This window comes from Lactuca sativa, chromosome 8 (assembly GCF_002870075.4).
Source record: "Lactuca sativa cultivar Salinas chromosome 8, Lsat_Salinas_v11, whole genome shotgun sequence".
Taxonomy (NCBI): Eukaryota; Viridiplantae; Streptophyta; class Magnoliopsida; order Asterales; family Asteraceae; genus Lactuca; species Lactuca sativa.
The window spans coordinates 191241745-191267193 of record NC_056630.2 but is presented as its reverse complement, the minus strand read 5'-3'; the positions used below and the strand labels follow the sequence as shown (position 1 = coordinate 191267193).

The 25449-nt window shown below is 37.0% G+C and overlaps 1 protein-coding gene across 1 annotated transcript; it reads left to right on the top strand.

Annotated features, from left to right (window-relative positions):
* Positions 1-324: 324 nt before the first annotated feature.
* Positions 325-11494, top strand: LOC111882409 (lysine-specific demethylase JMJ26). The gene is made up of 7 exons (XM_052766624.1): positions 325-510; positions 9452-9762; positions 9871-9967; positions 10065-10206; positions 10591-10654; positions 10744-10864; positions 10943-11494. Exons 1-7 carry the CDS (start codon positions 325-327, stop codon positions 11492-11494), a joined length of 1473 nt encoding a protein of 490 aa, XP_052622584.1.
* The last annotated feature ends 13955 nt before the right edge of the window (positions 11495-25449 follow it).

Sequence of the window (25449 nt, the reverse complement as noted above, 5' to 3'; positions counted from 1 at the left end):
TTCTTTTCCGATCCGACCAAGTCACTATCCACTGCCGGCGACGCTGTGAGTGACATGGACCACCGAGACCAGGTTTCTGTGCTGTGAACGACGAAGGGTGAGCTGTGAAGTCGATGTTTAGTTACGAGCGGTGGAGGGACGAGATAGCCTAGTCGTTGCTGCTGTTTGGATGTCGGACGGCCACCTCCCTACTGTATTCTTCCTCTCCTTCTCCGCTTCTGCTCGGTGCTGCGATGCTGTGGGATCCCGATGAATATTCTGTTGTTTTCTACTCATCTGCTTCACGCCACCGCAGGGGTGGCCGGGGCTAGTGCGTATTCGAAGATGTATGTGCGAGTTTTGGTGCTATGGGCGTGTGTTTCTTGGCTGAGAATCAATAGAACCGCCGCCACCACCGTGAGGTGGTGGCTGTTATCGCAAGAGTTGTTGCTGCCGCCACCATACACCGCTAGGCGGGTGGTTGGCTTTTCTTTCCGAGCAAAAGACGTGAAGATGCGTGTGTTGCAGTTGGTGAGTGTATGTGTGTATGGCTGGAATTCCCGGAAAAGGCATCACCACCACGAGCCACCGCCGGCCACCATGGTGTGGTTGTGTGTGTTTATATTAGTTAGTGTGTGTATTTTGGATAAAAGCCTTGTAATTGTAATTAGCATGGAATAATGAAAATAATAATAGTAACCGCCACCGTAAGGTGGTGGCCGTCGTCGTGTGCTGCCGTTGACCACCACTACCTGAGGTGGTAGTGGGTGGTGCACCACAAGAAAAACCCTAATGGACCTAGCCAAAACCCTAATGGGCTTAAAGATTAATTTTGGACCTATTGGGCCATGTTTGGGTGGAAAACCCTAATTGTGAGTATTTTGGCCTTGGACTTATTTGGACCCACTTTTGAGCCTTTGGGATTGGATTGTGTATTAAGCCCAAATATCACATATTACTTATCTAGTAGAGTAAAGGACTTAATGGATTAAGTCCTTAATGGTTAAGTAAGAAACACTTAACCCTAATTGCCATTTTATGTGAAACCCTAGTTTCACTTGGGTCTTGAGTTGGGCCTTTCGTTTGGGCTTTGGTAATTGGTTTATTATGGGCCATCCAATAATAATCAAATGGACTAGAGTAATTAGTTGGGCTTTAGGGTAAGGCCCATATGAAGGATTAGGCCGAATTTGGAAAATTGGGCCATAGTTTGGGCCTAGATGGTTGTATGATATTGGGCCCTTAGAAGGAGACATGTTGGACTGGACTGAACAATTGGGCCTTAAGGGAAGTCCATGTAGAGGTTTGGGCCCAATTTGGATAATTGGGCCATAGTTGGGCCTTGGTCTATTATTAGACTTTTAGGCCTTTGATTTGGGCCTTGGGCTTGAGTCAAGCTAAGTTACGGGGTAAAGTAGTCTTTTACCCCAAGCATGGATTTATGAATGTGTGTTAGAACCCAATTATTAATTAGGTGTTATTTTGATATTGACAGATCGGGAATTTGTCATCGAGCAACTATGGTTCTGTCAGTGGGACTTTAGCAGTGTGAGGTGAGTTTCCTTCCAGTAGGAACGGGTCTACGACCACAATGCCGGCCCGTTTAGTTAGCAGTAGTTCCAGACTTCGGTTCGATGCAGTAGTTCAGTGTGCTTGATGTCTTTGTGATTCAAGCATGTCTTTGTGTTATGTGTTCTGGATTTCGGTCGGATGCAGTATGTAGTATATGTGTTTATGCAAGTAGTTATGATTATGCTATGCTATGTTCAGTCAGTTTCCGGACTTCGGTCCGATGCAGAGGGCAAGGCCCTGGTTAGTTCCAGACTTCGGTCCGATGTAGTTTCCGAACTATGGTCCGATGCAGAGGGCAAGACCCTGGTTAGTTCCAGACTTCGGTCCGATGCAGTTTCCGGACTACGGTCCGATGTAGAAGGCAAGGCCCTGGTTAGTTCCGGACTTCGGTCCGATGCAGTTTCTGGACTACGGTTCGATGCAGAGGGCAATGCCTTGGTTAGTTTCGGACTTCGGTCCGATGCAGTTTTCGGACTACGGTCCAATGCAGAGGGCAAGGCTTTGGTTAGTTTCGGACTTCGGTCCGATGCAATGGGCAAGGCCCAATATGTGTTTATATGTTATTGTATGGTATGTGGTAGTTTGGGGGAGCTCACTAAGCTTTGTGCTTACAGTTTTCAGTTTTGGTTTTAGGTACTCAGTTTCAAAAGAGGAGCTCGGGAAGATTGTAGTGCACACACCATTTGTTCAGCTTGAGATGTTTATACACTGATATACTTGACAGTTGTTATAATATTTTGAGATACATTGCTTATGATTTTTATATGAGGTTTATTGACTATGGTTTTTATTATTAAATTAAACGAAATTTTTTGGCCTTGAATTTTGGGATGTTTCAATATAGATCAAAATACCAAAAATACCCCTAGGTCAAACTTTGGTCAAAATCTAGGTCAAATTCAAAATTCAAAAGTCAACCCACCTAGTGGCCACGTTGTGGCCGCAAACCATCAAAACAGGAGGGTCTTGACCAAGTCACCACGTCGTGGCAACCTCAACTACGCCGTGGTGATGTGTCTGGACAACTTAAACCATTAAGTCCTTTCCTTCGACTAGACAAACTCCAAGGCTTAGATCTGGTCCTTCCCATGGTCTTAATGGGTAAACTTTCCAACTTTATCCCTCAAATCCTTCCATAAGCCAAAGTCCCAAACCCAACCACTAAAGGTGACTTAATTCATCAAGATTCTCATTAAGCACCAAATCCTTAGAGTTGCATCTCTAAAGTTTCCAGAATGGATTCACACTCCAAAGTGACCTTAAAAATCATGGCTTTATGGACTTGCATGTCCAATACATGCATTTTCCATTTTAGGTCAAAAATAGGGTTTAATGACTAAAATCCCATGCATGACATCAAAAGTTGATTATAATCCAGATCCAAGACACTAATTACTCAATTTGACCTGACGATTCATAAAGTTGCAAACTTTATGAGATCCCATCACTTAAGTCCATCTAAATCATGGAAAAAGGGGACAAAAACAAGAGATCTAACAACATGGCAAGAAAAGGTTGAGTCTTGGGCTCTCACCAAGCTCCAAGAGATAAGCTTAGCTAAAGAAATGATGCTTTCCAAGTAACCACCTCACCAAAAGCTTCATTCTCATTTTAAGATCACCAAAAAGAACTAAGAATGAGCTCACAACTTCAATGGAGGCTAGGGTTAGGGTTTTTGAGGTTTGGAGGAAGATGGAGGCTGAAACCTTAGACTTAATGTTCATTATATAGGATCCAAGACCCGAAATTAGGGTTTTCATATAAAACACTTGCCACGTTGTGGTGCCCCAAGACCACGTCGTGGTGGGTCATTTAAATCCTATGGTCCAAACTAATATGCCACGTCGTGGTGATGCTCCACCATGTTGTGGCCACCCCTTTTAAAGAAAATACAGGTAAATTGATTCATACCTAGACTAGACGTTACAAATCTCTTCCACTTGAATTAGACATCGTCCTCGAAGTCCTTATCTACAAATAACTTAGGGTAGTGCTCTCGCATTTCTATCTCAAGCTCCCAAATCCATTCAGAACCTTTTCGATGCTGCCACTGGACCTTGACCAAAGATACCACCTTGTTGCGCATGGCCTTTGTCTTCCTATCCAAGATCACCACTGGTCTCTCAACATAATTCAGGCGATCGTCAACCCGAATATCATCCAAAGGAGCAACCATCGAATCATCAGCCACACACTTCTGAAGCTAAGAAACATGGAAGGTGTTGTGGATCTGACTGAGCTCATCAGGCAAATCCAGCCGGTACGCAACCTTGCCCACCCGAGCGGTAATCCTTAAGGGACCACTGAATCAGGAGCCCAACTTTCCCCACTTTCAGAATCGGATGACACCTTTCCAAGGTGACACATTCGTAAGACCAAGTCCACCACTTAAAACTCGAGATCCGAACATCGCCGGTCTGCATAACTCTTGTGCCGGTTTTGCACGACTTGCAACCTTTCGCACACCTATTGAATCAAATCAGTAGTCTTGAGTACCACCTCATGAACCGATGCCCGACCTCGCCCAATAAACCGTGGTCATACACCTCCTCCCATACAACATCTCAAATGGTGGTCGTCAATACTTGCATGATAACTGTTATTGTAAGAGAACTTGTCTATTCTGTGTTTAGATCTGGTTTTGGAGTGATTTCTCATGTTTTGGTCCAATATTTGCTAGCTTTTGAGACTTGGATGTCCTAAGTGATTACTCTTTCAGATCTATGGTCTAGAAGGACTTTCATGGCATAAAGGTGCAGACTTTATGGCCATGGAAATCCCATGCAAGTTTTAGGATGCCATTTTGGCCTTTTATGTTCCAAAAGGCAATACATGGAGGGAAAGTCAGGGACTTTACGTGTTTATATGATGTCTAGGGTCTAGATCTCAGTTTTTATGCTTTAGTTTAGAGTATTATGGCTTGTGGATAAAGATCTAGGTCTTAAAGAATTATGGTTTGAGCTAAACCCATTAAGTAGGGCTATTAATGGGTAAAGTTGGAAATTTTACCCTTAAAAGGACATTTTCAATATGTAGTGGAAGTATGGAGCTTAGATCTGAAGGATAAGGACTTAAGCCATTAAGATGGCTCAACAGATTGAAGAACTTGTCGAGTCCATAGAGGAACTCGACGAGTTGGGTTGAAGTATCCCGAGTCTGTAAAGGGCAAAACTCGACGAATTGATTGGAGAAGTCCTGATTCTATGGATAGGAGGAACTTGACGAGTTGTGAAAGAACTCGACGAGTTGGATCACGATTCAGGGTTCCCGATTCATGGAACTCGACGAGTTGATGAACCAACTCGGCGAGTTGAGTTAACCAGGATGTTGACTTTGACCTTGACCGAAGTTGACCCTTAAGGGGGTTATGAGTATGAAAAGGGTAATTAAAGGAACCATTTATATGTATGAGTCTGAGAGGGGTTGGTTTCAGGGCAAGATTTTTTGCAGCTATTCCCAGTTATCGAGGCGAGTTACCTCCAGTAGAATTGGGTCGATGGCACCAAGGCCGACCCTCTAGTAGTTGATATAGTTGAGATGATTGTCTTTTTGATAATTGCCTAGTATGCCACCATCTGTTAAGCTTTATGTGCTAGTATGTTATGATATTATGTGATAGTGGTAGGAGGGGTAGGTTAGACCCCATAGCCGGTTGAGATAAACCAAAGAGTAGGTCAGGCACCCAATAATGCCTGAGAGTATGTTATACTATGTTATCATGTGGTAGTGATAGGGGTGAAATAGTCACCGTAACTGGTTGAAATAAACTGGAGGGTAGGTCGGGCACCAAGATATGCATGACAGGGTAGATCGAGCACCTAGATATGCTTGACAGGGGTAGGTCAGGCACCCCGGTATGACTGACAAGGGTAGGTTGAGCACACATATATGCTCAGTAAGGTAGGCCGGACACCCATATATGCTCAGCAGGGTAGGTCGGGCACCCATATATGCCTGACAATATGTCTATTGTACGGTATATGGTATGATGGGGGAACTCACTAAGCTTTGTGCTTACGGTTTTCCATTTTGGTTTAAGGTATTTCCTCTTCGAAGGGAAAAGAGCCGGCATGACTGCAGTGCATCACACCAGGTTTCCGCACATGAGATCTATGGGATTTATACTCTTGTATTATTTTGTCATGATATGTTTTGACTATGGATACATTGGTTTTGATATGAGATAGTACTATGATGTTTTCAGACAAATGGTTTTATAATTATTAAATTAAAAATGAAATTTTTTTGGTCGTAAATTTTGGGATGTTACGCGCATGTTCTGAAAATGGAATCACACATTGACTAGATGGAAAAAATAGGTGTTGTAATCCTGAAGGAGCAACCCTTACTGATCTGACTTATATGTTGATAACTACTGAATAAGAAATGCTTAAGAGTACAACTAAAGTAGAAATGCTTAGTGGATTTATTCCCAAGGTTTCCATGGACATTGACAATGGTAACATTTGTGATCAAGACAAGGTTTTGTTGGTGATTTGTTTCACTAATTTGATTTAAGTGTAATGGGATTACTTTTGTTGACCAAAAGTGATCTTGATAAATATTAAACAAGTAAGGAAGGTGTGGAGTGCACACTTGTTTAAGTTTATTCAAGATTAAAAGTAGACTGTCATTTAGGGGCGAAGCCCCTGAACGAACAGGGGTCCGGGGGCAACGCCCCTGGAAGCGGGGTCCAAGGGGTGGCAGCCCCGTTTTTGACTTGGTATTAATTCTTATAGAAAACCCGGATTTATGACAGTTTGTTGACTGTTGCCAAACTGTTTTATGACAGTTTTGCCAGTTTTCAGACAAAGAAGGTATTTAACCGATTTTGGTCAGTTTTTTCTGGTACTTACGAAAATTTATATACTCATTCTCTATTCTTTTCTCTTCTGAGTCTTATCCAATCAAAGATTAGGGAGTACCACCTAATACTTTGATTTGATAGTGAAATCACAATTCTCAGAATTTCCAAGGCTATTTTATCCTTATTATCTTACAGGTTTCTCTTCCCAATCGAAAGGGATCGACCAAGGTCAAACCGTTTGATCGTATGGTTAAGAGAAAGGTTGATTCTAAGATCATTCCTAATGAGATTCATCGATAATGAAGTTTGTATGCGAGAGTTACGGAATTTCAAAGTTAAATTTTTACCGTCACGGGCGCTCGTGCACGGTGCGCTGCGCACACCGGATAGGCGATACGCCTGGATACAAAATGACATGGCACTTGAAGATTTCGACACATGGCAATAATCTATGGCTCACAAATATTTACGTGGTACACACTCCAAAACTTTCTATAAATAGTAAGCTTCGACAAATCATTTCCTCACCCCTTTCATATGTTCTCTATCTGCTATGATTTGCGTGCCACTGCCCTAAGCACCTATCGAAGTGATAAATTGTGGTTTCTACACTATAGCAACGTTTTCATAACTCATAGGTGAGTTCGATGCCCCATTTTCCAAACCTTTTCAGGGGGGGGGGGGAGGGATACATGTTTAGAATGCAACTTTACATAGTTAGTACTAATTGTAGTTAGATAATTATGCTTATAACATTAGAATGATATTATGCCTGGTAAATACTCTGCCCAAACCTTTTAGCTAATATTATACCTAGTTGTTATACTAAACCACAATGATAGATATGATCACACATTGTTGTCATGTTGTCCAGTTGCCAGGAAACGTTGAAAATCGTTATTATAGCCATCCTTTAGATACGCTTAGTACTAGGGACGAGCATGGGTTGGTTTTGACCTAAAAACTAACCCAAAACCGATAGCCTCAATTTTAAAAACTTACACCCAAAACCAAACCAATGGGTTCAGTTTTTCGGTTTTTACTGCTTCGTTTTCGAGTTCATCGGTTTTAAACCCAAACCCAAAACATTTAAATTACAAACTAGACCACAACCCATCTAAAACAAGTTAACCCTTGTCAAACAGGGCTTTGTCAATGAACCAAAAAAATTTGTAGTGTAGGCTCCGTAGGCTTGTGTGATCTTCTATTTATAAGAGGAAGGGATTCACATTTTTATTTCCAATGAGCGATGTAGGATCAGCTCCCATACTACACCAAATGAAAATATAAGAGCTCACTACAAGAAAAAGAGCCTTTTACGACGTGCAAACCACGACACTCGTTGATTTATGTTACGCAAAAGAGAGTGACATTAAAAAAATGTCATCTCTTCAAAAAATTTAAGGATTTAGGTCATGCATTATTGCATGCCCTTAAATTAGTGTCTTATATAAAAAATAAAAAACACGGAGGGCACAAGTGCGTCCTCTGTGAATGTCGTTTTATATTTTTTTTATAAAACGCGGTTCTCCTTGAAGGGAAAATGAAATACCAATTTTTTAAACCCACGCCTTTTTTTCCTTGTCTCCACCCCAGCCCTCACCCACATCCGCCGCCTCCAATCATCGTTGCATCCTCTAGCCTCAGACTGCGCGTATTGTTCATCTCATAACAAAATCGTAAGGGATCTAGGTTTTTTTTCAAAAGGATGCTCTCTGCAAAGTTCGTTACATCTGCTCACTTCCGCTCACCTCTTACCTCCGGAGACCTTTGCTCAACTCTTCCCACTGGCGACCTCGAGCTCATCTCACCTCACCGAGACTGCGACGAATGATCAATTTTACAAGCCTTCATTTAGGAGCCAACCCTTTACGACTCCTCACGTTGACAATAATATGATTTTGGGATGGTTACATTATGCCTATGTCAAACTTACAAGGAGATTAAGGGCTTTGCGACTTATCCATGTCGCCATCTATGAACTAGTGATGCCCTATATAGGTCTGATTCAAGCATCGTTTAAGGTATAGGTAGCCTTTCCTCCTCCACAAATCAATGTGCAAGTTGTCTTCGTTGTTCCTCCCATCAGGTAAGTTGATGGTCGCTCATTCTCGACCATGTGTATTCTCTCTCGCTCACTCTCTCTCGATATTTCATCCCCATTCTCCCTTTTCTGTTGAATAATGTTTCTCTATTGAGAAAACTTCAAATGATTCTATAAATTAGAGGTTCACTAGTAGTCGATCTTATTTCCAAGAGATATGATGACAGGTTTCAAGAAAAAGATGGGACGAATCCTAAATCTTCAATCAATGCCCATTGATTCCAAAAGCTACCCCAAGTTTGTCCGAGAAATAGAAAAACATTTGATATTGCCCGTTACTCTTCCGCAATTTGTCTCCTCATCCTCCCACCCCCGCTGCCAGGTAAACCGAACCCTAAATCTTCAATCAATCATCCAACATTTAATGCTCATCCAGAACTTCTTCTATGACTTTTTCTTTTCTATCCTAGCTAGGGTTCTTCAATGCCACGTCATTTCTATATGCCTACATAGTTGTAAATGTAATATATGTTGAATTACGAAAAAACCCCTAGTCTGTAGCGATTAAAGTTGAAAAAATTAAGTCACTTCAACATACAGGGAATTTGGGATCTAGAGGTATAACAGTTAGGCTAAATGTGTTGACTTTGTCTGATTAAGAAGGAACATGACAGGAAGATTGAAGTTGTGGAAATAAGGATAGTGTGGTGGACATGCTGTGTGGGACAAGATACTGAATGCAATAATAAAAAATATTAGGGAGTGATTTTCCTCATTATTGTTGTCCCGTTATTTTCATTCAACTTTATTGCTTTGTATGTGCTTTTTTTCTTTCTCCCCTCTATTCATCCTTGTGAGATCACGTTTCATATGCCAGAGGTCATCTGTGAAAGCATTCTATCTACCCTTGGGTGAAAATAGGACTGTATACATCTTACCTACCTCTTACCCCATTTATATAGGATTTGGGTTTACTTATTGGTTGCCTTAAAGTTAATACTACATTGAGATATATTACATGCCTAATCAACTTTTCTCATGACATGCAGGTTGATGTTAATCTTCAAAAGTTTTTTACTTGGTATACGGACGGTATATATGACACTGAAGGGTGGCCTCATATCCTAAAGCTGAAAGACTGGCCTCCATCAAATTCATGTGAAGAACGGTTTCCATGTCATGGTGTTGAATTCACCACTTCCTTTCCCTTCAAAGAATATACACATCCTTGTGATGGCTACCTTAATATTGCTGTCAAGTTGCCTGAAAAATCTTTGAAGCCAGACATGGCATCAGCGTTGCTACATTTTTTGCTGGTGCAACAAGTAGCCATTATTGACCCTTGTAGAAGCATGCTTCCGTAACTTACTAATTTGATTCCCAATTGTAGAAAATTGTCTTTTAAGCAGACTGTAGTTAAATCGCTGGCAGTTTTCATCTTTTTCTCTTTGTTTATTATGTTATGTAGGTACCCTAACATGACAGAGGAAATGTTTGCTGAGTGTTGCCCTGTTTGCCAAGGCAACAACAACTCTATAAATTGCTTGCGAAATGTGTACAATATAGTTGGTTCCTGTAGCTCATCTTTTGTTATGGAACTTATTGATGTTATTACTCTCAACCAGATAAGAAATTTAATACTGAATCTGTTGTTGGTTTTAGGTCAAAGAGAAGATTGATTTCAAACCTAATGATGATCAAAAATTTCAATATTCTATTTACATCCTACATTTGCTTTTTCCGTTATTAAAGCATGTAAATGAGCAGCATATGAAAGAGATAGCAATAGAGTCTAGAATTCAAGGTATTTTTTGCTGTTTATCTCATTTTTCTTGCTTTATTTAAAATATAGACCTTCTAGTTCACATTGTAGCTAATCTAAATCGGTGATGCCATATATATGATTCTTGACTAATGATGATGACTATTTCATTCTTATGGGAAATGGTTTGAGTTAGATAAGTTCATTGTTGAGATTTCATGGAAATGCAAGGAAAGTCATTTCTTCTGCTTAACTTCTCAACTTAAAGTCTCAAGTCTCGTCCTTCATCATTTTAACTTAATTTTTATAGATGATCTCATAATGGATGACACGAACTTGAATCTTTGACCTTGAACTCAATATGAATGGATAAATGGCAATCAACCATACTTTATGTAGGTTTTCCTGACTTTATTACTTGGGCAGGATCTTCTATATCGGAGGTACATTTGAAGAAGGTAGAGTGCAGCTTGGATAAGAAAATTCACTAGTATTTCATTTCAATGATTGTACAAGTCTTTGAGGATTTTGTTTCTTGGGTGATGTATTCCTGTTTTGATTGTTCCCTGATATATGTAGTAACTGCTGTAAAACATCAATTTTTGACTTGCATAGAAGCTGCCCTTCTTGTCATTATAACCTTTGCCTTCAATGTTGCTGGGAATTGCGAGATGGCAACCCTCAAGGAAACAAAGAAGAAGTTATCATTGAACCTAATGATCCAGGGCCTGAGTACTTACATGGAAACCCTAAGGGATTCAGGAAAGCATGGAAAAAGACATGTTATGTTGAGAAGGCTGTTGAAGATCCTGCACCGAAGGAAAAGCAAACTCATGACTGGAATTCTTTGGTTGATGGCAGAATTCTTTGCCCTCCAAAAAGCATGGGTGGTTGTGGTCGTGGGATTTTAGAGTTGATGCACATAAAATCACTTGATAGTGTTTTAGAATTGCTAGAGAAAGCACAAAAGCTCTTAAATATGCACAAACTGGAGGAAGATATGAGGGATATGCCTGAGAAATGGTGCACATGTTCTTTAGATGGTGGTGATCAGCAATTACGAAAAGCTGCTTCCCGTGAAAATTCTAGAGACAATTACTTGTATTGTCCACGTGTAATAGACATTCAACATGGAGATTTGAAGCATTTCCAGTGGCATTGGTCAAAATGGGAGCTTGTGATTGTTAGTAATGCTCTTGAAACTACACTTGGGTTGAGCTGGGAACCCATGGTCATGTGGCGTGCTTTTTGCTGGGCTTCAAATTCCAAAGAAAACAAGCTCTCAGATGAGGCTGCTATTAACTGTTTGGATTGGTGTGAGGCTGGATAAGTACTTTTATATTTTACATCTTTTATTTATTTTTCTAGTCATCTAGTGTTCTGAGGTGATTGGTAGATTTATACAGTTCATACAAGCTTAGGAGAACATTTTCTATTTCTATTGATATGAACTTCTCTCCTAGTATAGTATCATGAGGTTCCACCTCTTCAGATGCCTTACAGAGATAATGTAGAGAAAGAAATAGGGATCTCTATATTTTGGTGTTTATCATCATGAAGGTGTATGATACTATACTAGAAGAGACATTTTGAGGACCCTGAAGGGAAGGGTACCAAAGGGCGGGAGAGGGAGATATCTACCATCTGAAACTGAGGGGAAGTATTATAGGGTGGCAGTTAGGCTAAATGTGTTGACTTTGTCTGATTAAGAAGGAACATGAGAGGAAGATTGAACTTGTGGGAATAAGGATAGTCTCGTGGACATGCTGTGTGGGACAAGATATTGAATGAAATAATAAAAAATATTAGGGAAGTACTATATCACGAAAGATGCTACTTCTGAGCAAGTTGTTGGGTCGAAGAAACAAGAAGGGCATAAAACTACTAGTAATCAATCAGACCAATATTTATTGAAAAGGAAAGCTGTAAGGAGTTGAATTTGACATTGATAAAAAAGATAAGAAGAAGAGAAAGGGTTCAGATCAAAGAGTTGATGGACCAGATGGAAATAAACGAAAGAAAAAGAAGGGCAGGAAACAAGTGTTATCTTCTGATAGTGAAGAAGGTGATAACCAAGATGACACTTCAGGTACTTGTGTGGTTGGATCTGATTTGGGAGTTGGAGGTGCTTTGTTGGACATATTTGTTGGGTTTTGAGCATTCTAACACTCCTAAGTGTACATGCAACCCTAAATACCTTGGATCTATGTTTTCTCTATTATACATGCAAATATGAACTTTCCAAGGTATTCATCATAACTAGCATAACAACATTGATTCAAATGAATATATCAAGTTAGAATTACATACCTCTTTGATGTAGATTGTCTGCATGAAGCTTGAGTGCCTAGTGCCCCAAGTGTGACACCTTAAATGGTTCACACAACACCAAATACACTTGGAATAGATTGAGAGAACATACAAACTTCATGAAATCGGCTAGCCCTTTCTATTACCCATAGTCGCCAATTTTCTCCAAGAATAAGATCATTATATAGTTAGTGACAATTAGGGTAAACCCTAATGGATTTCCATTTCCTTGGATCCATGGGTTCAAATACACCATGGAACATCTTATGGGTTTTAGCCCAACTTGAAAATCCATGGAGCATTAGCCCACTATATAAGTATGAATGATTTACACAATCAACCCATATATTTAATTAGTCTTCTTTTGATCACTTAATTAATCCTAGATTAATTCTTGATCAATACTAATTAAATAATCTTATTAATATATATTAGAACTTATAATATATTAACAAACCTTAAGTGTTATTTCTCTCATTATAGTCTATCCAAATGGATGATGCCATGCAACCCAAATGGACCATGCCGGGTCGGGTCAAGTCTTACCAATTATAATTATGGACTTAGACATTAATCCAACAGTCTCCCACTTGGATAAGTCTAAAACTATTATTGCAAGTATGACTTCAAGAACCGACTGGCAATCATAGCTCTCAAAAGCTTCTGTCGAACTATGACCTTGCCGATGATCTCTGACCTTTGTCAATGACTTGTCCATTAGATAAGGGATCATATATTCCTCCATTCTAGATATCATATGGACCGAGACATGGATTATAATCATTCTCTCTGTCCATTTGTTGTTTCCTGATTTCCGATTTATGATGACTGACTAATTAAACAAATCAAATCAGTCCTGGCCCGGCCGAGCACTTACATTTGTCATCACCAAATCATCGAGGGGCCCATAGATATCGCTTTTATCCCGAAGGTAAAAGGAATGGATAAACTTCGACTCATATGGCTTACTTGTTGAATCATACACAAAGGCACGTTTTATAACATCGAGTTACCAATGCGTTTTTGTGCAATCAATGTACAACCAACTCATAGTAACAACTCATATCTCTAGGTTTGAAGAATCTAAGATATTATCGTCTCATGATCACTCGTGATAAAATCCATGAAGTGATTCCAATGAGCGCAGGTTGAATCCAATACTCAGAACTTATGAGCACTCATGAGTATTGTAGCCCTTTGTCCAACATCTTAGACCTCTACAAGTCAACCCATGACAGTCTTGATTCATATCTACTTCCAACATATGGCCGACTATGGATGATTTGAATAACTTAGTCATTCCGGAAGAATAACCTAATTTATTCTGGAATTCAAAACATGCAAAATGAAACACAAGAATAATCGAATCTAATATGGCATCAGAACCTATGAACATAAATAAAACACCTTTTATTTATCACCATATGATTACACATTATTCATTATATATTGTTTCAGCTATCAACTTTATTCTTGAATTTAAAACAATAGTTGTCCCATGCTCCAAGCATGTACACTATGTTTTTCTAAACACTAGTCATGCCATACACCAAGTATGCATACTATGTTTGTCTATGATCTTTACTTTGTGAATTAGATCAATTGAACATAACTCCAATGATCCTCTTTCACAGTCCCAAACCCTTACTGCAAATGCAAGAATTCCAAATTCATGCCATTTACTGAAATATGTTAGATTCTAAACTTATATGCACTGATCCTCTTGTAATGATTATGCACAAAGTAAGAAAGACTTGACAACAACCATTACAGAGCATTCCAAAGGAGATCAGCTCCTTGGAAATATCCTTCTTGCATTAACTTTCCTAATCTTACACAGATTGAATAATTTCTAACTTTGAAACATTTCCATATTCCATTTTGACTATCACTTTTGAACAAGAGTTGCCTCCTTACAGATTATGTCAATATGGTCCTTCCAGAGTTAACATTATACTTCCAACTGTCCCTGAGCAACGAATCTTTGGTAAACCTTAGATTGTCCTCAATAGTTGCTTAATCCTTTTAGTCATATCCAATTCTAGACCTTTTCCCTTCTTAATGCCCCAGGAATTTGGAAAATTTTAGAAAGGATGAATATAGAACATGTAATCGATCCTATATCCGAAGCATATGTGAAACGATTCATGATGTCTCACATAAAGACTAAACCAGACTTTTTGCTATAACATTTTCATTTCTATTTGTCAAGTTCTCAAAATTCAGATTATGAAAAAGGATGCCGTAATCATAATCGAATTTTAGAACTCAAACAATGGACCCATATACAGAATTTCCTTATGTTGAGCCATTCCAACATGAAATTCATATATATATATATATATATATATATATATATATATATATATATATATATATATATATATATCCTTGACTAAATACGATTAAAACCTCAATCTAAGCTTTTAGATTTGAGATGAAGTATAATTTCCTCTCCCTTAATTATAGCAAAACAACTCTTTCCCAATTGAAACCTTTTGTTTTCTATAATTAAAATTGCTAACTTGCAACCTTTGTCATAATTATCATGCTCCCACTAAGATGATGATTATTAGCATAACACTTATGCTCCCACTAGCTTTGACATGTACTCAGAAATCAGCTGAACTTCTAGAAATCAATACTTTATTGACTTTCTTACCAAAGTTCAGATTTCTTATACTAGATTGCTTTGATGAAACTTTATCAATATCATACACCTTATCTAAGATGGCTCACAGGTGTGTTTAAACAATTTTAAGAACTATGAAAAGGGATGCCGTAATCATAGTCTTAGTTGGTTAGACCTTTTCCACTTCTCACAAGTCCATGTTAGTGTGCCGGTAAACCACACACGCTCCACTAACGATGTTGAGAATGCAAATATCATAATTGCTATCTAGCTAAAATCTACTTAGTGAAAGTGTTTCCTCACCATCATTTTCATGAATCAGAGAGAAACCTTATGACACTTAGATTTAATGGTGTATGTGTTCTTATCCATGTGACTTGTCAAAACCATAGTCACAAGACAAGGATAATGACAAATCCAAACTCATATGGACTGAACTCAATCTTAATTTCTTGCCACCTGGCAGCTCAAGGGCCTGCCATTGCTTCCAAGTTGCTGTGCAACCAATTGAGAACTCTAAGAACTCATATGCAAAGCCAACTTAAATTGGAATGGGCACAAAATATGTCAACACGATGGGTTATAAACCTCAAGTCATGTGCTAATGAAGAACTTCAGGTTTTATTCTTGATTAGTTCTTGAGACTTTCAAGACCTTAAAGACTCCCACTGTCCTCTTGACATATAAGACTCTCTTGTCAAATATTCAAGAGATAGTGTGGCTTCTAATCAAGACAAACACTTCACACAATTGCCCTTAGTTGGACTTTGTTTTATCCAAAACATTACAACTTACCAATTTCAAATGTACAAGAGTAGAAAACTTTTACTCTTACATTTGACAAGTGTTTTTAAACCTTGTCTAAGACATGTCACTCAAGTTATAATCTTGGAGTATGACTCTAAGACTTGTATTGGAACGAAGTATGACTCATCTTCTTAATTTAACCATTCCAACAATTCAAGATTCCTCTTCTTAGTCATAAGAATGCACTAAGATGAACTTAGAGGATCAATTGTGATATGGTATCTTAATCATTAAGATGATCATAAACATGATACTAAAGTACTCTCCCATCTTTTCAGATTTGAGAAACTTTTATCTTTCTGCCTAAGTTGATTCTTCTTATTCGCTCTGTCATACATTGGAACCTTTTCCAATGTCTCAGAATTACACTTAAGCTTGTAAGTATAACCATATTTACTGAGCTTTAGTAAATTATGACGAATAATCTTATCGATCTTTTGTGGTGGACTTGACCAGTGCACAAGAATGTGTACTCGATCCCTTAGTCCTTCACTTGACTCACATATACATGTGAACAAGGATCTAGGCTTAATTTTCCAAAGATGAAAAATTCTCATTCATCATGCTATACAACTTGCATGATTCCCAGTTCCGGTCCAATTGAAACTTGGGTGATGAGGATCTTTCCTTATTTGGTAAATTTAGACATTACCACAAATGAAAGAATCAATTTAATATTTCCACTCTTGCTATTAATGGAATCATATAAGCAACAATTTTTTTCCTCAAATGCCATTGTAAGGATACATAAAATAAATAAAATCAAAAAATTTCCTTTTATTTTAAAACTTTGCAGAAAAACTTATCCTTACAATCTATATGAAAACTTGTTGTTATCTATTCCTAAGAAATATCTCATAACTCCTAAGAAGTAGCTCAAGAATCCGATCTTCAAACTATGCGATAGAAATCCATCTATGCGATCAGATTCAACATATTCTTTCTTTAAGTTCCTTCACTTTTCTTTGATTCTTAAAACATCAACATGTGACATAGTCACATCATGTATCAAGGATCTCAGAATAGAAACTTAGCAGAGTTAGATAGTGGACTTTACTTGAAGTAGAGTCAAACTTATTGACTTTAACATGCTTAGGTAAATTTGACAGCTTCGCAACTAATGTCCCTTTCTTTGGCAATGGACCCTTGATAATGGGACTATCTCAGACTTAGCTTCTTTCTTTACCATTTGGTTAACCGAGTTGACTATGGCCGATCCCTTTCCATTGGGAAGAGAGAGCTTGACTGGATATCCAATGTCATCATTGTCAATGTCCATAACGTTTTATGAAGTTGATCTTAGCAAATAGATAAGATCATTAAGGGTCTTGTCATAGTCTGTTTCATAGGAGTCCTAAAGGAACTCACTATGTGACTTAGAAAGTAGTTGAGCCACCAACTTTCTCAAGACTTTGACACCCAACTCTCCCGGCTTGTCAATATGTGACTACATCTCCAAGATGTGACCACACATAGACCTTTGCTTGCCAATAGGGCTTGAGTGACCTTAAACTTTTCAAGAACTTGTGGGTTAGGGAGAATAATTGGAGGAGGTGAAAGAATTATGATTTCCATGGGACATCATCTTCATTTAGGAAAGCTTGTTTCAAGAGATTTGGGAAGATCATAAATGTCTAAACCAGACATCTTTTGGGAGATATTCAAGATAGTTGATTTAAAGACCCTAATATAACAACCAATATGAAATATTAAGGCTAGGACCCAACAGAATACTTTTATAACTTGGAAGAGGGATGCCGTAATCCAAGCTATAAAATATTTGAAGGTAGGTGAATGACGATTCACCAATTTCCACCAAGAGAAACGAAATGTATTATTAGGTTTTTAATTGGTTTTGAAACTCCTAGATTCTTTTGAGATTCATTGAACTTTTCAATGGCATGTTTCAATCTCGAGTGTGCCCTTCAAGTTTTGTGACTGGGATGCCGAGGATCACAAAACAAGGTGTGAAGTAACCATGCAAATTACTTGGTACCCTTAATATTTACCCCTTAATTGATGTGTCGGTTAACCACACACGCTCCACCGATACTATGATAAATATTAAGTTACCCTTTGACTACCTTGTTAAATACGAGTTAGTGTGCCAGTTAACCACACACGCTCCACTAACCGACTTAAACAAAGTGCAAAGTGTAATTTCTTGGATTAACACCTTATTCACTTTTTCCTAAGTAACTAAGATTGGGTATTTTTAAAAGGTTTAGTTACTTAGTATTTATCATTAATTCTTTTAATGAAGGGAGAATTATAGTCCTTGTCCTACCCGTTCGGCTAACAACCCTCCACTAGTCAAGGAAGTGGTGGGTGAGAGTGGACACCCATTAAACAACCATTTATAGGTAGCAACCTTATACCCCCCTTATAGTCCGGCTTCGTGAATGAGGCCTACTAACGGTAAGACCGACTTGCTCTTATACATACATATATATATATATATATATATATATATATATATATATATATATATATTATTAACTTATTATATTATAAAGTATAAGGGTTGAATTTTAACTTTTAAAATTCTAAGGGCTTAACTTGGATTTAAAGTATTCATAAGTGAAAACTTTGCAAATTTCCAAACTTGAGGGCAAGTTTTCAAACTATTCAAAACTAATTAATTCCATAACTTATGTGTTTAAAGTAGTTTTAATTAAAATACTCTTCAAGTTCCATAACTTGAGGGAAAGTTATGGAAGACTTTAAACTAATAAAAGAATGTACCCTTTCTTTATTTTGTAACTTATGGAATTAATTAAGGTTACACATTTTATTACTTAATGAAGTGACTCTTGAACCTCCATAACTTGAGGACAAGACTCTTCATTTTTGTAACCATTGCCAACTTTTATGAGTTTTATGAAACTTAAATGTGAGTTTTCATATAACTTGAGGACAAGTTACAAAAACACATTTTAGAATCAACTCTTAGACTAAAATGGATTGAAAACACATAATAAATTAACTTTTCTATTAATCTAAGCAACTCATAAGAACAAGATAATTCAAATCAAAATTTTTCATGTAATTAGCCTAATCACTAAACTAATACAAAACATGAATCTATTGAAAATTATCTTTGAAATTGGATTAGTATGAACATTACCACATCAAAAACAAATTTACATGTTCAAAAACAGCTTAGGGTAATGTTCCTAGTCCATTTCTAGCCAAAAAACTCGAAAATATGCTGTCTGGGGCTCATACTCGTTGAGTGTATCAACCTACTCGACGAGTAGGATGATTTTCTTCATGGACTCGGCGAGTTCATCAGTGGACTCGGCGAGTCGAGTTCCCAGAAAGCCTGAAAATCGATTTTTTCCAGCATTTTTCAGCAATTTGCATCAAGTATAATTGAAAACAAGCCTAGGCTCTGATACCACTGTTGGGTTTTGAGCATTCTAACACTCCTAAGTGTACATGCAACCCTAAATACCTTGGATCTATGTTTTCTCTATTATACATGCAAATATGAACTTTCCAAGGTATTCATCATAACTAGCATAATAACATTGATTCAAATGAATATATCAAGTTAGAATTACATACCTCTTTGATGTAGATTGTCTGCATGAAGCTTGAGTGCCTAGTGCCCCAAGTGTGACACCTTAAATGGTTCACACAACACCAAATACACTTGGAATAGATTGAGAGAACATACAAACTTCATGAAATCGGCTAGCCCTTTCTATTACCCATAGTCGCCAATTTTCTCCAAGAATAAGATCATTATATAGTTAGTGACAATTAGGGTAAACCCTAATGGATTTCCATTTCCTTAGATCCATGGGTTCAAATACACCATGGAGCATCTTATGGGTTTTAGCCCAACTTGACAATCCATGGAGCATTAGCCCACTATATAAGTATGGATGATTTACACAATCAACCCATATATTTAATTAGTCTTCTTTTGATCACTTAATTAATCCTAGATTAATTCTTGATCAATACTAATTAAATAATCTTATTAATATATATTATAACTTATAATATATTAACAAACCTTAAGTGTTATTTCTCTCATTATAGTTTATCCAAATGCATGATGCCATGCAACCCAAATGGACCATGCCGGGTCGGGTCAAGTCTTACCAATTATAGTTATGGACTTAGACATTAATCCAACAATATTTAGGAGGGAAGATACTCCTAAAATCGAAGAATATCTCAAAAAAACATTTCAGAGAGTTTAGACATTCCTTCTGTCTTCCACTGCAGTAGGTATTAATCCTTACTTTTAGTTGAAATTCTTTTATGTGTAACATCACAATCCTACATAGTAATTTTTTAAATTGTTCAATTGTATTTTCTTTGGTCTAGGTTATACACCCAATTCATGATCAAACATTTTACTTAACCATGGAACATAAAAAGAAGCTCAAGGAAGAGTTTGGTTAGTATGCATTTGCAAGGCGTGTTATGTATCACCTTTCTCACTGATATAAAATCTCTGAATGTGCTTTAGTTTTTGGTTGTGATCAGGGATTGAAGCATGGAGTTTTGTCCAAAAGCTTGGAGATGTTGTCTTAATACCTGCTGGATGTGCCTATCAAGTCAGAAATCTAAAGGTTAATAACTTACCACTAGTTATTATACTCTTTCAAACTGCATTAAATTGCTTCATTTGGAAATATTAGGGATCATCAGGGCTTGATGTTGTGGGGACGAATTGCCATGTCACAAATCTACCCAAAGCTACATGTATGGTATCTTTTCTTCTATTATCATTATCATTATCATGTTTTGGGTTATGTTTCTATATTGTACTGAAAGTAGAAAGTATAATTCATTTGTTCCAGGAGATTAAAGAATCCGTGCAGTCAGATTCCAGGCATTTAAGTCAAGAATATCATAAAATTATTGAGTGCATTTAAGGCAAGAATATCATAAAATTTCTCTTCTTTCCAGGGTTATATCATAAAAACCTGATTAATTAAAATTTTAAAATTATTGGATAAATTAATATTTTTGTGGTGGCTAATTTCTGGTTGACATTCTTGCGGCGGCCACCATTGAACACCCCCAAAATCCGGTGGCCATTGCCCACAGAACAGGTAAGGATGCTTTGATTTGTTTTTTTTTTACTGATGTGTTGTTTTTCGGTGACCACCAGCCACCACCGGAAGACCAGCGTTGAAGCCAACCCGGAGAAATCCCGCTACCACTGCAAATCTGCAATCCACTACTCCCTCTTAAAATTTTTGAAACTTAGACATGACTACATATGATCAAAATAGCTATCTAATTTTATTAATAATAACTATTTAGGAGGTTGTATTCATTTGAATACACTGTCAACTTTTGACTTGTTTTTCCTGTTGACCCTGTTTTTTTTAACTAATTTTGTTATCTGATGATGGAGATATTAAAGTACTATGTTTGGATAAGGAAAGGTGGAAACTTGTAAAGAGTGGGCACAAACTTGCAGAGGTATGATTCCTTGTGTTTATGCTTAGGTTTTGTTTCGTTGGATGGAATGGAATGAACCATTCCATTCCATTCCTTCCCTAATTCCATTCTACCATACAATACAATGATATATTACATTTTCATTAATTTTTCTCTTTATAAAATTTATTTATTGAAGTTTGTTAGTATTGCCTTCTCTTTCATTCCTGCTTCGTTAGTTGTTGCTATTATGAAGGTAGGCCATTCTCCAGTTGTATTTTTCACATAATTGACAAAGAGCTGTTGTATCTATTCAGACTAGGCTTAGAGCAACAGTTGCAAGAGATGAGTTCAGAAGAAGAAGAAACAAGGCTGCAACTATAGTTCAGGTACTATGGATGAATTATGTTTGTAAAGTATTTAAGAAAATGATTAGAAAAAAAGGTGAATTTGTACATATTAGTTAGCTACTTGCAGGTTGATCTTGAATAAGTAAAGGGGCAATGAATTGTATTTTTTGTATATAATTCGTTTGTAAATTTTTGTTACAACTTCTATTGATTTGTTTTATCTTTCAATGGAACGATTATTTGTATGACATTAACATTATGCAATGGATTCTATTTTTTGTATATGATATTTTATTTTCTAATATGAAGCATTAAATACAAATTTAATTTGAAAATAAGTAAATCTATTAATAATATTTTTTTTAAACATTTAAAATTATGATACGCAAAAATGTGTGTCATCTTCAGTTATGACATGACCTTTCTTGACAGGGGCTTTCTTGATACGCATTGTGTGTCATTAACATGCGCGTCGTAAGGTTACGACACGCGAATGCGTGTCGTCTTCCTTTATGACAGGGCGTTCCTTGATACGCATTGCGTGTCGCAAACGAGCGTCGTAATTGCGCGTCGTAAATGAGCGCCGTCTATAGACGACGCGCAAAAGTGCGTCGTCTCTCTTTATGACAGGGCCTTCCTTGACGCGCATTTGCACGTCGTCTGAGCCTTTTACGACGCGCAATGAGCGTCGTAAAAGGCTGTTTTTCTAGTAGTGGTTGTTTTATATAGGGGCTGAGATTGGCAAGAGTTTGATCCCACAGTCAATGTTGGATGAGAAGAATTGTATATATAAAATTAGAATTCAAAGTATTGAAATAAAACACTGGTAATAAGAATCAAACTCGAGACATGAAGTTGTAAAGGTTAAGCGATGTACCAAGTGAGCTACAAGCTGTTTGTGATATTACTTTGCTACACACACACACACACACATATATATATATATATATATATATATATATATATATATATATATATATATATATATATGTATATATATGTGAATTTGGTTCGGTTTAAGCTTTTATCGTTTCTATATTTCCTATAACCGAAATCGAACCCATAATTTCAGTTTTTAAAAAATTTCAAACCCAAATCGTTGGTTTTCAATTTTTCTGTTTCGGTTTTGTCAGTTTTTGGGTTTCGGGATCGGTTTTTCTCACCCGTACTTAGTACCTAGTGTTACGCTGGCCAAACACTCGCACACACATACTATATATAATAATAATAATAATAATAATAATAATAATAATAATAATAATAAGTAAGCCCGTATAAATATAACGCGAATAACAACATGATCGAGCAGGAGGCCTCCACAACAAGAGTTAGATGAGACACCATTCATCAACACGCTAATAGATTTTCAGCTAGCTCGCATCCAATAATCGTTAAATCTTAAGTGAACCAGAGAGATATGTATAGATCTATATGAGATTGACACTCTCACCTGTGGTTGCTAGCTACAACCTGACGGCAAGTCAAAACCTTCATAACTTTCTAAACACATTTGCGATGTCCGATGAAGTGTCATGGTTTTCGGGATCAACAGTCATAGCTCGATTATAGGAATTTGTCGTAATTTTGTTAAACTAAAACTAACTATCTTAGACTACTATTAGGAACCAGTTTAAGAAAGTAGTGAAAATACACATAAACTTGAGGAAACACCTTTAGGATAAACAAGTTAAACTAAAATACCTATACAACACTAAAATCATAAGCTTGTGGACTCACCAACATTATGTTGACATCTTAAACCACATGTATTCTTAGGAGAATGAACCTGTCTGAAGGAGGAGATAACCCCGGTGATGTAGCCCGGAGTCTATGTGCTTTACTTTTGTACTTTGCTTTCGTGACCTGCTTGTACCTCGAATAATTGTGTAATATATTTTATTTAAAGAATAAATAGCAACATTGTTTAATATATCCGGTGCATTACTTAATGTATATCTTTGGCCTGAATCCCAACATTCTAACGCTGAACAGCCTGAAGCTTCCGTCGTCGGCCAGGAGTGTGACAATCTAGGCTCGACTAATTGAAGTACTCGGTATCAAAGTTCCGGCAGCACAAATCCCAATTTTCGCTAGAAATTCTCTGTAAGCTAAGCGACACTTACTAGGATTTTAAGTATAACTTATATTTATATTCATAGTCGTTATTACGAAAGTGTAAATAAGATGTCACTACTAGAAAAACAACCTTTTACGATGCTCATTGCGCGTCGTAAAAGGCTCAGACGACGCGCAAATGCGTGTCAAGGAAGGCCCTGTCATAAAGAGAGACGACGCGCATTTACGACGCGCAATTACGACGCGCGTTTACGACACGCAATGCGTATCAAGGAAGGCCCTGTCATAAAGGAAGACGACATGCAATCGTGTGCCGTAACCTTACGACGCGCGTGTTAATGACACACAATGCGTCTCAAGAAAACCCCTGTCAAGAAAGGCCATGTCATAAATAAAGATGACACACATTTTTGCGTATCATAATTTTAAATGTTTAAAAAAAATATTATTTATAGATTTACTTTTTTTCAAATTAAATTTATATTTAATGTTTCATAATAGAAAATAAAATATCATATACAAAAAATAGAATTGATTGCATAAATTTAATGTTACACAATTCTATTTGTTACAATATATAAATTTGCATCTAATCTACTATGTACATCAAATTCCAACTAAGTAAAGTTTAATCTTGCCTTTCATAAGTTTTTAAGACTAATGCTCCAAACAGCTGATTATATGGATAAGCAGTTGTACATTGGCCCATATCACTCAATAATGACTTAGCCAAATTCAACCCACTTTCCAAGAGCTTTCTCATGTCAACAAGGCCAGTTCCAGTTCCTTCCAACCCTACACAAAGTATCACATCCAATTAGGAAGTAAATATAAGCATATCTTGCAGGGGTAAAATGGTAATTTGTGTAATTTTATAACCAAACACAAATTACCAGGCACATACATAAGAACAGGAGAATCTTTTAGAGGCCTGTTACAGGCAACAGGGCAAAACCATGTTGAGATCAAGTTTGGAGATGATATCATCAAATGAAGGCCTATTGTGCATGTCAGCATCCCAACATTTTTGTACCAGAGATAGTAATCTTGGTGGTGCACCTGATTCAGTCCCTGCAAGACCAAGTCTTAACCCTTTAAGGAGAACAATATATATATATATATATATATATATATATATATATATATATATATATATATATATATATATATATATATATTATATAATATATTCCATTTCCATGCCAAATTTATTGAACATATTGTTATATCACATATGTTGTTTAGGTTAAGAAACCAATTGAAGCAAAAGGAGGAGCACAATGCCAAAAGATAATAGGAAATTGACAAACTAACCAAATTTAAAAAAAAACATATATACAGTACATGATGTTGTTTGTGGAAATAAAAAGAAAATTTATTATAGTAGAAAGTAAGATCATTCTTGATCCATTGATAATTAATTATGAAAATTTGTGAACAACACCTTGGAGTCATCAAAACTGTTGGGAATTAACTTCCATTAATTGCCAAATATCCTAGAAGGGCATTAACGGAATTTTAATCTTTTGATCAGAAACTAAAAGGAATCTCCTAAATTAATTGAACCCTAAACCACATGTACTAGAAGGGTATTACTTCCAAACTGTTAGAAATTAACTCCCATTAATTGGAAACTAAAAGAATCAGATTTCAATAAACTAAAATGAAAAAAGAAGTATAATATAATTACCTGAAAAT